This window comes from Brienomyrus brachyistius, chromosome 13 (assembly GCF_023856365.1).
Source record: "Brienomyrus brachyistius isolate T26 chromosome 13, BBRACH_0.4, whole genome shotgun sequence".
Taxonomy (NCBI): Eukaryota; Metazoa; Chordata; class Actinopteri; order Osteoglossiformes; family Mormyridae; genus Brienomyrus; species Brienomyrus brachyistius.
This window is the reverse complement of record NC_064545.1, coordinates 17,188,881-17,207,026: the sequence shown is the minus strand read 5'-3', so window position 1 is coordinate 17,207,026 and position 18,146 is coordinate 17,188,881. Positions and strand designations below refer to the sequence as shown.

General features: G+C 46.1%; 1 protein-coding gene across 1 annotated transcript in view; it reads left to right on the top strand.

Annotated features, from left to right (window-relative positions):
* The first annotated feature begins 6,881 nt into the window (after positions 1-6,881).
* LOC125705865 (fibrillin-1-like) overlaps positions 6,882-18,146 on the top strand; it is a 53,789-nt gene continuing 42,524 nt past the window's right edge. The window contains exons 1-6 of the mRNA XM_048972186.1: positions 6,882-7,008; positions 7,468-7,730; positions 9,202-9,284; positions 10,741-10,839; positions 11,596-11,691; positions 11,936-12,031. Coding sequence (XP_048828143.1) covers positions 7,564-7,730; positions 9,202-9,284; positions 10,741-10,839; positions 11,596-11,691; positions 11,936-12,031 — 541 coding nt within the window. The 5' untranslated portion in view covers positions 6,882-7,008; positions 7,468-7,563. The remainder of the gene's footprint in view (positions 7,009-7,467; positions 7,731-9,201; positions 9,285-10,740; positions 10,840-11,595; positions 11,692-11,935; positions 12,032-18,146) is intronic.

Below are 18,146 nucleotides of genomic sequence, written 5' to 3'. Positions count from 1 at the left end.
GATTTGCAGCTTGTTTCATAGGTCTGTGGGCGGGGCTGTGGAGCGAGCATGCCTTTGGCATCTTCTTGCTGGACGGAGGGGTCTGTCAATAAAATAGAGCGTTTTGCAGGCCTGTGATTTTGTTTTCCAAAATGAAGGATTAACAAGCCGAATTTTAGTTCATTCCATTTTTATTTGCAAAGCGTTTATCGGATTTATTTTTCTGGATGGTCGATCGAAGGAAACTTGACTAATTGTAACAGGCAGGTTCAGGATCTGGTTTGTTTATGTGAAGGGCTGCAGTCGTACGCATGTGAGGCGATGCGCCTGTGGGACTCGTCCTTGCAAATGGTTTGTTCGTAAATAAACTACGCGACGTGATGATTTTATTTATCGGGTTCTTGAATGTTTGGTTGGTAACTTAAACAGACTTGCTGCATATTAACCCACCTGCTGTTAGTGTGAGCCTGTCCAGAAGGCTGTGGGAGGGGGAACTTGGCGGCTGTCAATGAGCTCGTTTGTTGGTCGTCGTTCAGGGAGTGAGTCATTAGTGAGTGGGTTTTATTGATGGTTTGGGCTGAGACGCTGGTGTTCCACCGGGACCCATTTGGAGCACGCTACCTAACGTGACTCAGTGTTCCTCAAACAGGCGGTTCTGAGTCTGAAAACAGCGAATGGCACTTTCTCAAGCCCAAATATCCCCCCGCCAGCTGTGGATCCATGTGAAGGACTGGGGAGCACATTCTCTGGGATGACATCAAAGAGCATTCTCACGAAGAAAGATGCATTTATGGAGAATTCAGGTCAGTCATTGTGTTTCTAAGCGGCTTGCGTAATAACGAGACGCTGATTAACAGTGGATGTTTCATAATGATCTTTGCGAGGTCCATTTCTGAGTTATTGCGCTTGTTTTTATGGTGTATCGTCACCTGATGGGAAGCAGCCAAAAATTGTGGGTTTCCTGCATGTACGCAGACTGCAGTGGTCTTTGCGGTCGCAGAGGTGGAACCTCACAGCCTGCGGAGGGCGTTGGAAGGCTTGGCTTCCAGCTGTTCCCTTGAGTCATGTGGAAGTTTGCACCTCGCCCACAGAAATGACGAGCAACACCAATGACCTATAGAGTGATGTCATCATATGCCTGATGATATGTGCAGTTCCTCTATGTGCCCCACCTTCGCACATTTTTTATTTATGCTGCTATTTCAGTATAAGGAAGGGGGGGGGGTTATAAACACTGTCCTGCTGACAGGGATTCATGCAAGATCCAGTGGGGCTGCGAGATCTGCAGTTGTTACCCCTCTTCCTGTTGAGGTGTGTTGACCAGCAGATGGCGAGAGGCTAGTAATCGCCACTGCTCACGATTCTCAGCAAGGCGAGTCCAGCGTGTTGTGCGTTGGTGGTGAAATGGAACGCAGGGTGGGTCAGCGACTATGTATCTGTGATCCGAAGGTGCCTGAGCGAGGCCCTTAACCCCCAGCCCCCCGGCCCCTGCACTGTGACCCCAAAGATTTGGTAGGTGCAAACACAGATTTCCTTTGGGGTCACTATTCTATTGAAGCATGGGGATTTGTTGATATGCTAACAATAAAAATCGCTAACTCATCTGGACCACATATAGTGTATAACTACAGCTATCCCCATTGCAGGTATCACCCACAGCTGAAGCCTGGTTTGACATGATGCAGCTGTGAATGGACATTTAGCCACATGCTTTGAGCATGGGCATTCCAGCCCTGCTTATTACTGCACTGCCGGCCCACTTTTTTGCTGTGGTGATGGGAGCGATTACTCGGCCCAGATCCACATCAGTGCTCAGGCTGGAGAGCCTCTCCTCCTCAGGTTTTTGCCTTGTAGAAATGTCTCTGCGTCTGTGTCGGCCTGGGTGGGTCCTGATAGGTCTTGGCGCCTAGAAGGAAAGCCAACTGTACCCGCTGGCAAGCAGGCTGCTGCTCCAAAAAGAGCAGAACAAACAACCGGTGGTCCTGTGCTCAGGCCTTCCTGGCCAAAGACGTATAAGCAGCCTTGATCCCAGGAGGATGAAATCATTTTGTCTCACGATTTAGCGATTAGCATGGCTGTGCCGCAAATAGACTATGCGGGCCTGTTCCACCAGCAGTATCCTCAACACAGGCTCTCCTTTGCTGTAATCACTTTGAAGAACTTGCATGTGTAACTGGGAAGTACAAACGCCAATTTGGCATTTTTCCCCCCTCCATTATCCTCGAATTATGTCACATCTTAAGCCTGTTTGAATTGGGTAAGTATATGATTAGCTTAATACAATGGCAGGCAAAGGCTACTCGGGACTAGAGATGGAGGGACGAGTGTCTCCATGCTGTCAGAGGATTTGGAATGGACGACACACCCTAAACATCCTACACTCCACCACAAAGGGACCAAGCCACAATCCCTGGGGAGATAAGCCCTCTCGCTTCCCACCAGCGACATGTGCTTATGGACTGGAGGAGCCAACGAATCAGACTTCATTTTGGTTAGCCAGTGCACAGGGCTGTTTACTTCTTTGGCTTTCGGGAAGATGAGCAGCCCGTGAGACCTTCTAGATGGAAGCTCCTCCACCACACGCCAAGTCTTATATCTTTGCTATTTGTCATGACTGCTTTCTTTGGGCTCTCTACAGAAAACAATGAATGGGCTGGGGGTGCGTGGGCGGTGTGGGAGGCAGACAGAACCGCTTGCTCTGAGTTCTAAAATTTGTCCCGAGCGGAGAGGTGTGGGCGGGAGGGAACCCTTTTTTACCCAGCACGAGCAGCGCGGTCTGGAGTTGGAGGGAGGATAAATGGGAATATCTGTAGACCCCGAAATGTCTCTCCCATCTCATTCCCGTCAGTCAGCCACCTATCGATGGACCATGCAGGCTCTGCATCCCCTGGACTCTTGTTTTTGCAGTGTTCTGTGAAGGGGCCTTCTGCTAACTCGCACACACTCGGCGTTGCTTTCACACCCAGGGACCCGAGGCTGCATCATGGGGTGGTGCCTCAGACACACCCCTACGCAAAGGAAAGCTTGACTTTGCATCCCTTAAATGGTCAAATTTGTAATATGACGACGAAAGCTCTTTTAGCAAGAATCAAACTCTCAGAGCAGGAGGTGCCCTTGGCCTGCAAACGCATAGGTAATTCTTCACAGCGTGGATTCAGAATGATCAGGACTCGGGGTTGAACGGATATCTCAGTTCTTGATAGCCTGGTTTCATTGCTTGCATAAGCTCTCAGGAGGTGCCTGTCCTGAGCTCAGTTTTCGATGATGAATCTCCTGCTCATCTCGAGCTGCCAAGACCTAGCAGCACATGTAGGTGAACCATAGGGATCTCACTCAACACCTCCTTGGTGTTGCTGGCTGGGAGCCCAGAGCAGGCTCGCTGTCTGTTACAGGTCTGAGAGGACGAAACGCCAGTCCATGGATAAGATCCACAAGCGTGTTTCACCAGTCATAGTGCTTCCTAACTCGGTTCCATTTTTTTGGATTATTCAATAACAACCTCTGCCTGGTGATAACAAGCACTCAATGTTCTTACAAGTAAAATACATTATATGGGGTCTGCCTCAGGATGAAGAGCCTCAGTGAGTGATAGGAAGGACCTCCCTGGCACTAAGCTAGTGCCCCCCCCCCCAGAGTCCACAGGAAGAGACAGGGTCATAGCCAGGTGACAGCTTGATACACCTTGAGAAATTAGTTTAGTTTTAAAACCTGTCAGAGAGCTCTTCTATCAACTCGGCTATGCCAAGTGCTTTGATTCTGCGAGCAAAGATCCTTCAAACACAATGAATGAACGCTAAATTTATGCAACGTTTATCAAGACACCCAAAGCACTTTACAGAACCAAATGGGGGGTCACTTCAGCCCAGTGACTTCACTGTCCTCAGTTCCTGTTAGTCTCACAAGGCCTGTGCTTTATGGTAGTTCGTGAACAGCCTTCAGCCATTGCAATTTCAGGTATGTCCCTGTGTCTTACGGCCATTTGCGATTGGTGATTGTTAGTCGCTATTAGCTTCATTGCGACCCTGGTGGTTTGCATTTTCTGGAAAACGCAGCCCAATCCTCGGCGGGAATTTGGCAGCCGGTACGGAGGCTGGCCATGTCTGACTGCAAGCGAAGACGGAGATGGAGAATGTCTAGCAGTCAAAGGTGGCAAACACTGTCGGAACGTGGAAGAGAATGACATCTCAGACGGTGGGACACGGGGCTGTCCCCAAAACTGCCAGGAGATACCCGTATATTTCTGGAACGATCTGATTCATGCAGGGTACTATGAATAGACACACACATCACCACAAAACAATTCCTGCCTCACTGCTTCAGCTCTGCTGTTTTTAACCCTCATTTGGATTCATAAAGTTTTAGGCCTAGCAAAAATACCTTAGAAGAATACGGAGATGTTTATGGTGATGTACAGGCTTTATTTAGCCCCCGGTAGATGATGTCACACAGTCATGGCAGCGAGCGCAGTGTCTGCCGCTCCTTTGCAGAAAGACGAAAGGCTCAGTAGAAAGGGAAGTCTTGTTCTAACCAGCCCTATAACAAAACCAGCTGAAAGGAAATACCTTGCAGAAAGTGCCAAGTGGCATTAGCCAGCACTTATGCCCATGGCGGCCGGTGGCTGTGGTATACCTCCCAGCCTCTAACGTAAAACCCTCGCAGTCCTTTGTGCCACATACCTATACGTGGCCCTAAAGAAAGCAGTACTCTGATGATGTCATATATAATCATTTCCTGAATTACCATGATGTTCTTCGTTTTCTTCCTATGGATGGCTGCTCCGCGTCGATGGAGAACACACCCAGGACAAGTGTTGTAACTTTTTTTTCCCATTTAGTAGAAGAAAATGCATCCAACTCCTCTCCCTGAGGCCTGGATCCTCTTTGTTTTGACACTCGAAGTAAAATATTAACCATTTAACCTTGAATAGCAGCAAATGGGGAATTTTAAGCTAAATGATATTGTGCTGGATCCTGGTTCAATGATCCTGCGCCTGTGACCCGTGCCTTGGAAAGCGAAACCGGGGTTAAAATGTTCATCCAACATAAGCGGGTTCTGACCTCCTAGTGGGTTTTACATGCCAGGTCAGTGTGAAAGGACTTAACTGACTCTGTGAAAACATACCAGCAGGACGTGGGCGTGGCTGGCAAAGGCAGAACATTCCCATGCTTTTAAAAAGTCCTGCCTTTCACCTCTTTTCCTGCTATCTTTGCAGGGGATTGTGCTGCAACTGTTAGTGGAAGATTAGTGACCTCTGAGCGAGATTAACTGAATATTCAACAGCACAACAACCCTCAAATACGATTTCACAAGAACAAAAGGGAATTCCTGCTCTTTATGCTGTTAAGCTCAGCATGTGGGCAAAGTACTCTGGCACTCAATTGCACCAATATTAGACTTTGGCAGTTTAGGGGGGGAATTATTTCTCATTTATATCACACTGATGTAGAATTTAATATGATTTGTCATTCAAGTGCTTTAGCTCTATATTTTAGATGATTTCTTGAATCATCTTAGGATTTATTGTTTCATAAATTGTTCTGTGACACGTTCCAGCTTCTTAAAGATGCTCTGCGGAATGCTAGCGGTATTCCTCTAATTCCCATCTACATTTGGATTTTAACTGTAATAACGGCTACATTAAGGGCAATACGTTAATAAGGGGCATGAACTTGGTAGGTTTCAAAAGGGGGGGAAATACCATTAATCGAAAAGGAAGGCAATATTTTTTCTCTAGGCCTTCTGGGGAAAAAAACACAATAATTAATTAAGTGGCGCACTTGCCCTAACCTTGTTCTGGCCCGTAAAACATACGCGCCCCTTGTTGCAGTCGGTCATCTTTCTGCAAGGGAACCGCCAAGCCTTTTTACAGAACAATTTTTGACTCCGTAAATCCCAGAATTTTCCCTCTGAAACTGAACTAGCACTGCATTGATCCCCGTGACAGGAAATTTTGTCCAGTATCTCTGATGTGGATAAATACGAGAAAAATTCAGGCAGAAATAAATAGAATGAAGAATAACATAAGTAAAAGCAGACCAGCAAATATCTGCAAAAAGGAACAATAGTAAAATTTCGAAATTTGTGTAAAAGATCGTGTCGCTATATAGTACTACAGCGCAAAATGACTTGTACGAATGGGGAATGTGCATTCAGTACTTGTTCAAAATACAAGTGCATTTCGAAGAGGATGCATGGATATCAAAGAGAAGGTGGTGCGAGATGCATTTAATCGTTTCTGATTTTTTTCTGAACTTACAGAGTCATTGCTTGGGAGAGAATGGGTTCTGCATCTAGTCACAACACAGCATACGATCTATACTGCATACGCTTAGCAGCTATATAAACGGAAGTTTGGCGATACCTGCGAAATGCAAGCGGCACGAAGGTGCAGCGGGTGGGGTTTCGACGTAGGAAGAATAGAAGTCATCTGAATCAAGTTTATTAGGGCTATTATTAATTATTTCCTTTATCTCATAGAAAAAAAAATCCTTTTAGGACTGAAGAACAGTGAGGTCAAATGAAGATAAATAATTCAGTGTGTTATATAAAATTCTTGTTTGATGGCTTCCACATCTGGTTTCGTTTGAAAATGTGAGAATGAGAAAATGATGTAGCGGTTAAGAAACTGGACCAGTGGGCCATGAAAAAATAACGATTCCGGAAAACAACGCGTAAAAAGTAACAGAGCACATCTGACACCGATAGCGTGAAAGTGGCAGCTGATAAATGGGCCGATCATCGATGGGAACCTACCCGGTCTGACAGTTGTTAAGCATATTAATCGTTTTTTTCTCTTTACCAAATAAACAGAGGAGTTTTCCCTATCGCGAGAAGAAGAGGAAAAGTTCTGGAGAAGGAGGTAGGGGCTTGGGAGGGACGGGCAGAGAGGGTGGGATGGGGAGGGAAGGAGGGAGCGAGTGAAAAGAGGACAGCAGCTGACTTCGTCATTCCCTGCAGAATGCCCCAACTTCTTTGAATGCGCTCAAAAGTGGGGAGACGCGTATCACTTTGAAACGTTTCGCTGGCAAGGTAATATGGTCATAAATATGGTGATAAATACACTAACCTCAGCAGAATAGTCGTTTTGGGACTGTGCTTTTCTCTCGCTGCTGCAATTGTCTGCATTGCCGTGCTATTAATTTATAAGTGCTTTTTCTTTCGTGGGTTTGAAGGCATTCTTTTCATTTAGGGAAGCAGAGGGGAACTGTAAATGGTAGTTGCTTCATGCACGATCTAGCTTTGTTTTCCAGAACAATTACAATGACGACTGTGTCATGTCATGACTGTGAATCTGGGACGCTTTTAATATAATTTTCTTACTTTTAAAGCCAGTGTATTAATGTATTGGCTAGGATACGGTAAGAGCTGGCTTTTTCTTATATTCCGGGAAAACTGGCAGTATGAATATCTGAGCATCTTCTGAAAGCTCATACTTGGAAAGTTAAAATAAACATTTTACCGTCTTAAACTTTTTTGCTATCATGCCAGGAGGTGGAATCGGAAAAGGATCTTTAAACCGAAGCACTTGCCGCTTCTTCCACCCCCTGAAGTGGATTCGCTTTGAAGAGGGACCAGGCGAGCAGTATGTGGCCCGGCCGGCTGCTGAGGGTTTGGCTGGGGCTGGCAGCTGTGCTGTCGCTGTCCGTCAGAGACGCCAGAGGTGCGGCGCCGGACAGCGAGGCTCCCAGACCCGCCGAGCCCGTCAACAGCAGGGCGAAGAGAAGAGGAGGCAGTCAGGATGTTCTGAAGGGGTAACTTCAATACTGTTTGCTGCTTCAGAAATAGTTGTTTTAGAAATGAACAAAGGAAGCAGATGGAGAGCTGTGCAACTGAACACAAATATTTGACGTGCATTTGGCACAGTTGGTCTTTGGATATTTTTCTGTATTATACATTGAAACTTACGGCCGCAAATGAATTAAATTGGCAGTGTTGTGTTTGTATCTTTTTGTCTGTCCGCGCAATTTGTAATTCAGTTGTGGTTTTTCCATGGTTTCTCAATCATTTTCTTTGCCGCTGTTTCGCCTTGAAACTTCAGCTCGCGGTGCTGGGGCGCTTCTCTTGGGGATGGGTGGGGGGGGGGGGTTGTCTCTTAATTCTCTAAGATGTAATACAGCCCAAGTGTGTTTCAGGCAAACCTGTTTCAGTTCCAATGTTACCATCTGTTTATTGGTCTAATAAAAACACCGGGGATGGATATTTTACCCTATTATTAATTTGAAAAGTTTGGCGGTGGGTTTACAGGCATATAAACTTGTAGGCCATAAATTGTCCAGAGACGATCTTAATGGAAAGGTTAGTAGGCCTAAGTGAAATACCGACGAGGACAGTCCGTCCTCTTTCTCCTTTGTTTGGAAGGACTTCTTGAAACATGAACGCATTTTGTATTTGTGAGTGATATTTGACCTGTAAGACCATTTATATTCCGCTGTTTAGGGAATTTTTGATAAACACCACACCCCCTTATATGGGTGAAGGACATCATTCTCCATATCATGCTCAGTCGGTATTTGGGATAATTGTATATTTAGTCCTGAGCCAAGAATTTACAAGGAAGGCTGTTCTCAGGACCACAGTTTAAATATAAGGCTGATGATGATGATTATATTATTAGTATTTATTATTATTATTATTATTATTATTATCATTATTCGTAATAGTAGCAGTATTATAAGTTACTGTTGGGGTTGGTTTAGAATTATTATTCGATTGTCAAATTCTATTATGGTAATAATACTACCTTTTATTGTTTGGGATTTTGTTTTGTTGAAATAAACTTAACTAGTAACACAATAGCTTCGAAAAGCTTTTTTTAACGTATTAACTGAAATTACACCACTTTTAGTCTTCTAGTTTGTATCATATGAATTAGACGTTGGTATACATTTTTTGTGTCATGCACATGTCGTGTTTTGAGTTCTAAGACGTATTCATTTTACTGCCACTAGGTGGTGTTGTTTCTTCTTAAGGATGGTGAGAACAACGGTCTGGTCATATACCAAATTGCTACGGCGCGTCTCCATAATGTCCTTCTGGTGAAGAAGGAATGAGCCACATATCTTTTGGAGGAAGATATCTTAATGTATCATTATAAAATCTAGACTTATTGTTTGTAAAACATGATTTTTTTGTCTTGGAGTGTGGCTAGTCAACACCTCAGCTTAAGCTGTATGATAAGTTCTCAATGCACACAATGAATGTTCATGTTTGTTTGGGTTTCAGTCCCAATGTCTGTGGATCTCGTTACAATGTGTACTGCTGCCCTGGGTGGAAGACCTTGCCAGGAGGCAACCAGTGTATAGTGCGTAAGTAGTGATTGTTCCTCTCTCCTACAGAACCAAGAGTGTGGGGTTGGATGGTTTGGGGGGGGGGTGTCAATTTTCCTTTCCCATCCCTTCATCACTAAAGTTCCCTGTTGTGAAGGTCAAACATTATATTTGGCCAGAGAAATGGCTCCCTGGAGCCAAGGCTGAAAACTGTTTGCATTCAGCTCAACTGGTGAACTGATGACTGAGGGAGAAAATGCAGGGTGGACATGTTTTGATTCTGAAAACAATATTTGTCCCGGCGCACCCTTCAGTACTGTACGGCAAGCAGTGCTGTAATACAAGAATAAGGAGAAGACTGCGTGATGATATCCTGGAATTGAAGTGGGCCTGCATGTTTGCATGTGTTTGCATGCGTTTCCCAGCCATCAAAGCTGGGTGATGTCACTAGGCCCCGTGTGGACTAACCACCACATGCCTGGCCGTGAGGTTTTGACTCTTGAATTTTTTTTTGTCTAGCGGCTTGTTGCCTTTGATGCTTAGCGGCGATCTGTGCTGCGTTCGCTCCAGTTTTCATCATCTAACTAGCTGCATGCTGGCCTCTCCGCACGCGCTGCAGCTCGGGAAGGCGCTCAATTAGTGGCTCGCCGCTCAGTAATTGCAGTCTGGCAGGAGGCCTTTTCGTTTATCTGCCGTTTTATTTAAGAACCAACAGCCAAGGAGGTCAGCCTAGGATCTTCATTACATTTAACTGAATTGCTCCGATGACCATGACATCAGGACTGTGTGGAGGATAACTGTGCTCCGTCTGTTTAGCCACAATTCACAAGAACTACTCTCTCCCTACATGGTTTATATAGACATTTGTGGGGCCCTGCTCTCCCTACGTGGGTTATGTAGACAGTGTCAGATCTGCTCTATCCCTACATGGGTTATGTAGACATTTGTGGGGCCCTGCTCTCCCTACGTGGTTTATATAGACATTTGTGGGCCCTCTTCTTTCCCTACATGGTTTATATAGACATTTGTGGGGCCTGTTCTTTCCCTACATGGTTTATATAGACATTTGTGGGCCCTCTTCTTTCCCTACATGGTTTATATAGACATTTGTGGGGCCTGTTCTTTCCCTACATGGTTTATATAGACATTTGTGGGCCCTCTTCTTTCCCTGCATGGTTTATATAGACATTTCTGGGGCCTGTTCTTTCCCTACATGGTTTATATAGACATTTCTGGGGCCTGTTCTTTCCCTACATGGTTTATATAGATGTTTGTGGGTCCTGCTATCTCTCTACATGGTTTATATAGACATTTGTGGGTCCTGCTCTCACTCTACATGGTTTATATAGACTTTTGTGGGCCCTGTTCTTTCCCTAAATAGCCCTGTTTGCTCCCTCAATAGATTATATAGATCAACATGGACCCCTTGTCTTGTTTTCTGTAAGTTGTAGGACTTTCTAGCACTTTGTGATCTGGCTTTCTTACCCCACTTCAGCGATCTGCAGAAGCTCCTGTGGGGATGGCTTCTGCTCCAGACCCAACCTCTGCACGTGTCCCAGTGGTCAGATTGCCCCCTCCTGTGGCTCAAAGTCAGGTTGGTAACCATCTGGACGAGTTGTGTGACGGAGCGCTGAGACAGACCCTGTCCTGCTGTGTCCGCTGGCCTCGCCCATCTGAAGCAGGCTCTGCTCCCTGGTTCCTCTTACACTCTCATTCCTGCTGTTTCATCAGATTGTAATTTTACCTCTCATGAGAAAGAGGTTGGAACTGACGGAAAATGAACCTTAAACAAGTTAACTCATGAAGGACTTTTTATTTTATACATTAAGAGAAACTTTTTAGGTATGTTTCCCTTCCTAACAATTGACAATAAATGACTGTGCTGTTCACTTGGAATGTGATTTAGCTTTTGGCAGTACTTGGCCTAATTTGAATCAATCTGTGGTTTTAAGTTCAGCCCCTATGTGACAGATGATGTCATTTCCTGTCCCTTGCCTAATCCCTTCTGTTTTTCTTAGATCACATAAAACAGAGCTCAGCGGTACGGCTCTGCAGCTATATTATATTCTGCTAAAACATGCAGAAAAACATCCCTGGTCCATCATGATGCGTTTTATTGCATTTTAAAACATACGGAATGACACAGATGGTAGTTTCTGTGTTCTGCGGTTTGTTGAACAATTTGGACTGGTTCAAACCAGCAGCAGAGCTCAGCTCATCAACTGGAATTTTTCTTTAGACACCCATTTGCATTACACCATGCTATCATGAGATGCTTTTTTTTGATGGCCTACCAGCAGGGGGAGCTCCGCGGTTCTTCCTCACTGACCCCCTCCTCCGTGTCACACAGTTCAGCACTGCAGCATCCGCTGTATGAATGGGGCCACCTGTGCTGAGGACCGCTGCCTGTGTCAGAAGGGATACAATGGAGCACACTGCGGACAACGTAAGGGCCACTCCCACAGGCTGTTGTCATGGCGATGTGCGGTTGTTGTGGCAACAGAGGCTCTATCCCCTCCTTCGGACTTTATTTTTTTAAGGAATATAGTGGTCAATGCAAAAGTTACTGCGGATTAATAAAAAAAATCCACAGATGCTACAGTTGAGAGTGTATGACATATGACAGTGTGTTGGAACCACTGGCATGGTGTCGACATTTCATCTTGCATCGTCTGTCTTTCCTCTGACAGCGGTGTGTGAGAGCGGCTGTCTGAACGGCGGACGGTGCGTGGCTCCTAACCGCTGTGCCTGCACCTATGGCTTCACCGGAGCTCAGTGTGAGAGAGGTAGGCTGCGTGACGGGATCGTGATCCCAGCTCTGGGAATACCGAGGTTTCCCACTGCCTGCTGCACACACTCTCTCTCCTTTCATTATAGCCAGCATGCACGTCGTGCCAGTTTGCAGTCCCTGCTGCACGTCACCTGTTTTTCAAATTCGTACTCGCTTACGCTGGAAATGTTGTTTCCGGAACTCAGACGGTTAGGTGTGCTCCATATCCCCCCACGTGCATGTAATGGCTGTACAGGAGGACAGCAGGAAGGAGCATGAGGAACGACCACTCAAGTGAAAGTTGTCCATGGGCCTCAGATCTGGCTTTGTGCCGTTGAGAGAGATGTGCCTGTCTGTCAGAGTCCCTGGGATGACTCAGCATGCCGTAAGATGACCTTTAGGCTGCCCCCTCTGGCCCTGTGACTCGGCCTGGGGGCAAGGTGCCCCTAATAGACACATGCCTGCAGGCTTTAACTGCGGCCTTCTTGTCGTCCTCCATCTCAGGCCTTCTCCCTTCAGCACATTATGTTTTGGGTGTTGCTTCCTATAAGGAAATTCCGCATTCCCTCTGCCGCCTACACATTTCCCTGACAGGGAGAGAGGTGTGGGGGGGCTTGACGCCCCAGTCCTAGGATTGAGTTACCCACAGATAGTCGGGAGAATTTGTTGTCCTGACCTGTGAGTTTCTGCGTACCCGCATCTTGATTTATGTCGTGAAAGCTCACCGCGAGGCTCCGAGCCCCCGTGTCTCTCATGTGGCCCCCGCGGGCGACACTTCATGTCGTGGGTTCCTGGTTCCCCCCCCCCCCCCCTCCCCATCGCTTCCTGCGGTAATCCGGCTGTTTAAAATCCATGCATTTTAACTCACCTTCCACATGTGAAGTAGATCAACTCGTGGAGAGCTTTATGTGAGAGTGAATATATATATCGTCCTTTGAATTCTTAGCAAGTTTTAAATTTTTTTTACAGTATGTCATATCTACCCATCTCGTAAAATGCTAAATTTACCATAAGATCTCATCATAACATTGAGAACTGACAATGGGAGGAAACAGGAATTATTATTAGGAATTATGAGTCTTGGTTAATGTGAGTAACTAACTAGTTTCCTTCAACATATGTTTTTCTCAAAAATGTTTGTGTCCCGCTGATGTTAGTTATAGTTTTTCACAGCAGGAGTGAAGTGCCTTTCTTGAAATACAACTGAATTTCCATATTTAACTGTTAATGGACATTTATCGTTCAGCTGTGTGATACGTCCCCCCCCCCCCCCCCCCCCCGCAGCATTCCTTAGATCAGGTGTCTCCAAGATCAAACCAGTGTGTCTTGATTTGGTGACGTTTTGCATGTGCAAAACCTACTTTTTGTTCTAGCCAAGCTGACAAGCCCCTATGTCCCTGTGTCCTGCATCTCAGCATTACTGCAGCTGTTTGAAGCGAATGGCAAACCGTTCCAAGTCATGCATGGAGCCCATTGCTTCTGAGCATATAAAAATGTTCTTGTATTTCTCATTGTGCCAGGTTTGGCAAATTACATTTTTTGTAAAGTTCCATTGGTCTATAAGTAGATATTACGGGGACAAGCATCTGTAGGCGCTCTGGGTGCGTCTGTCCCAAACACACCGCTGTGCAGGCTTCAGACTGAGGGCTCGTCTAAACCCAAAGAATGTCGATGCATTCCGGGTCTCCAGCAGAAACAAAGATGCCTAGTTTGTCTTTTATGGGCAGGAAGTCTGGACTACTGTTCTTCAGCAAAGTAACCTAACTGTCTCGCGGAAACAAGCTGTCTGTTGTCCTCACCTAATCAGTCATATACTTCTCTGGCAAGATCGTGTTCTTCATTAAACATTTTCGCCCTCTTCACTTCATTAAATGCGATGCTTTCATTAAACTGCAGTATTTTGACCACCTTTAATGAAATGTTAAAAAAAAACAATGTTATAGATTAATATTGACTGTAACTTGGGATATGTTTCTATTTTATCAGAATACTAAATATTCCCTGAGAGTTTGTATAGCCCTGCATTTGAAATGGAATTTGGATATCTGCCAACTTTAGTCAGCTGTTTGGAATGAGATTTTGAAACAAGTCTACATACGCATGCACACTCATTTACATGTATGTAACATGTATGTAACGTAAGTAACATTTATATAATACATGTAATATGTTTTATTACCTTGTAAATAGTCTGTAGGGTTTGTAAAGTACCCCAGTGTTTTTGTGTAGCTAATTTTAAGTTTATAATGGAATGATATATACTTGGCGTTAAATTTCTTGCGTGAGCGTAAGAGTCTGAAAGCGTGAGTGTCAGGCCAGATGCATGGGAGCTGGCAGGCCTGAATTCGAAAGGTCACATTTATGCTGACTCTGTGCCTGGTTGTCCACCCTCTCTGCCACCCTCTGCAGGCCCTGGTGTTACAGGCCTGCCTAGCCTTCCGTAACGCGAGCGCTGAAAGGCCGCCGGGTGCCGTGTGGCAAAACAGAACCTGCCCCCCCGCCGGAAAGCGGCTCGCTGCCCCAGCAGCCCTTTCGCTCTGCTTGTCATCTCCCGTAGAGTTTCATTACTGCTGGTTTCTCCCAGACCGCTTCCCGTTGTGTTACGGACCACCGCTAAGGCGATCCTGGTGGGATCCAGTTACACCGGTCTAATTTGCCTGGAAGGTGGAGCGGGGTCAGTTTCTGGGCCTGAATGAGCTCGGTGAGGCCAAGTGAAACCTTTGCATTGATGCCGTAAGATACATATTATCAGGTCTGATATTACTCTTTGGCCGGCATCCAGGCAGCGCCAGAAACCGCCATACCGGTGTACAAACGATGTAATAACCTGACTTTGGCCGCAGCTGTAACATCTGCAGAGCCTCAAGGTGCTGAGGTGCCTTCTGTGACGACTCTTCAAAGGGGCCCGTAATCCACACCTCATCGCGCGGATGGGGCAGGCTGGGAGTCTTGCCATCCTCTGTAGATCTTTGTCCGCAGAGGCTGCCTGTTTCAGAAGCTCCCACATGTCATGGGCATATGTCAGTAAGCTGTTTCTCTGAAAAGGAATTGGCACAGGATTGCTGTCAAAGGGCGTATCTGTGGACTGCAGTGACACGCCTTTTACATAAAAAAAAAAAAAAATATATATATATATATATATATATATATATATATATATATATATATATATATATATATATATATATATATATATATATGTATATATATATATATATATATGTATGGATGTATATGTGGATATGAGTGTGTGTGGGTTATGTATATATTACATTGCGGAGACCAAATGTCTCTATAATGTGATAAGAACCTGCTATTTTTTGTTTTTTTTTTTGGAAATTCAGTTTTATAAATACCGTGGCTGCAATCAAAAAACTAAAAATTGGTTACTTATGGTTAAGGTTAGGGCTGGGTAGGGGTTAGCTCGTCATTGTTGGGATTAGGGGTTTTCCCCATAGAAATGAATGGACGGTCCCCACAAATTTTGTGTGTATGTGTGTGTATGTATGTGTATATGTATGTGTCTATATATCTTCTTCTGTGGCAGTTGGGCTCCATGGTAATGGTTTTTAAGTAAACAATAGTTGATTGTATGGATGTGGGTCACGGCTGCATGCCTCCTCATCCCGAGATGGATATGCAGTAGACGGACAGCTGTGATGGGTCCGGCCAATGCCGTGTGATGGGGGTTTAGTTCGGACCACCCAACACAGCTGCAGTATATGAACAGTGTCTTCATTTGAACAGTTCCTTCACATTTGATGATCCAATTAATTTGCTTGCCATATCCTGTTTGAGTGGGGGGGGAGGAATTGTGCACAACATGCAAGTGTGAAAAAGTGAGCTGTCCTAGTGCTGGTTAGTTTGGATGCTGGTGAGGGCAATGAGTGGGGTTCACGGGTGCGTTTAAGAATACGTGTGTGATTCGGCTGCAGCCAGCAGTCAGATTGTTAACCTATGTCTGGTGGATGAGGGTCCTTAATTCAAGAGCGGTGTTTCTCCGACACGTCCTCAGGGACTCCCAGCTGCTCCGTGTCGCCCAGTTCCCTAGGAGTAGGGAGGGAGCCAAAACGTGGACCATCTCTGGGTCCTCAAGGACTGATTTGAGAAGCACTGGTCCAGTGGATCAAGCAGGGTGTGATGTTGTGCTCTGCCATGTCTGGGTCTGTGAACCCCAGTGGGGGTCAGGTTCTGGCCCCTCCCTCTTGAATCCTGAGAGTGCGAGGGGTTCGGCACCACACGTGTCTAATGGCTCCCAGATGTTTGCAGGGAGTTGGCCCGGTCCTGCAGTTGTACTTGGCCATGGCGAGCGAGTGAGCCACTGCGGTCCCATAGAGCAGTGCTGCCATGCCGGCAGGCCACTGTGTCCCCCTGAAGGGGGCAGTCACCCCCTCGAGTCCCTGGGTCACCACTCGTGCAACCTCTCCCCTACCGCTCCGCCGACGTGCCCACCGTGGTCTCTGGTCATTCCCGGGCCGTCGCATCACATGACACCACATGACCTTCATTTGCGTTAACATCATTCCTCCAGGATCTAGGTGGGAGGGGCTGGATGCTTTTCGCTTGTGATGTTTCCGAATGCTGGAACCCCCCCCCCCCCCCCCCTTCCTGCATCGTTAGGGGGTCGTACTGGGCCTTATCAGAAGTGAACCAAGCTGCACTTGGCATAACATGGTGTGTGTTAATCTTATCACTCGTGCTGGGAAGAAAAAAAATCATCATTCGTGCTGCAAAATAAACAATGCATAGAATTAGCTGGAGCTAAAACAGCCGAACGTGAAACAAGCATGCCCCCCCCCCCCCCCCCCCCCGGAAAAGTACTTAAAGCTCACTTAGGGGAGTAAGATGAGCCAGCCACGTTCCAAGCATTTCATATTCTAACAAAGAGAAGAATGTGCTGGGAAGGTTAGCTTGCATGACCATCTCCGCTTGGTATGCTCACCATGGAAAACGCACAGAGTTTTTTTTGTTTGGATAATTGTTGTGTTGGATTAGATAAGCTTTTGTGTCCTGTTCTTTCCTCGCTGTCGCTTGTCTGTGTTAAAATGTGGAAGCAATTTATGAGTATGCGGTGCTGCCAGGCATAATTGAGAGCAGCGAGACTCGCAGACTGCTGATGTAAACCTTTCGTTTTTATCCCTTTCAAATTGTGCCCCGTAAGTGATTCGTGCCTTTAGGTCGAGGTGTTCGAGACCGACAGTCGGCAGAGGTGCTAATGAGCCCATGAAACCTTTTTGCGCTTTGCCATCCAGCTAAATATGAGAGTCCAGGGTAAACTGTTTATCAGCTTATGGGGCTTTTATGCGACGTCTTGTCATGGAAACAAGAATGAATCAGGCACGACGCTGACGGAGGGGTGTGCCCCTGGGCTTCTGCGCTCAATCTCCTCTGTTGCGTTAGCCGTTAGTGGTGAGGAGGTGCAGCAAATTGGCTTGTTATTTAGGGTGGGCCGGGGTATTCTGGGCCCCCATACAGAACCCCCCCATCCAAGTGTTTAATGTGGATTACGTCTGTAGCTTATACAAGGAGAAGGAACCGGGGTTTTGACGGCAAGCAAGTTGGGGGTGTGTGCTGGTCCGTTCTCATTCATGCTTGCTGTGGTGTGGTGTGCAGTCCAGAGGCTTTGAAGAAATACAGCTAAATACCATATAAAAAAAGTTAAATACAGTCATTTAAGCATTCAGTCATGCTTAGGGTATTGCATGAACATTCTGGGCACAAGCAGTGGTCTGGTAATTTGTCTTCCTTGCCCAGAATAAGACGACATCTTAGCGACTTGCAGATAGATTTGGGTGGTGAAGATTGCACAGCTTGTCGATGATCACCTATCAACATGTTACTGGATTGGAAGCCTGTGGAAAAGGCGTCGTCAGCTGAGGCCAGCTGTGGCTGCGATCCGGTGCCCCCTGGCCGGGGCTGCGATCCGGGTCCTTTCAGTGTGATGTTCATGTAGCAGTCTATGATTCAAGGCAAAGCTCATAAGCAGCCACGAATGCGTTGTCTACAGATGTTGTGCTAAAACACGAGCAGTCAGTTTCTCCAAGTACAATCTGTAGAAATCTTTCCAGAAATGTATTCATCTGTCAGGCATATAGCAGTGAAAACGTCAACTGGCGACGGTCTGCGGACGG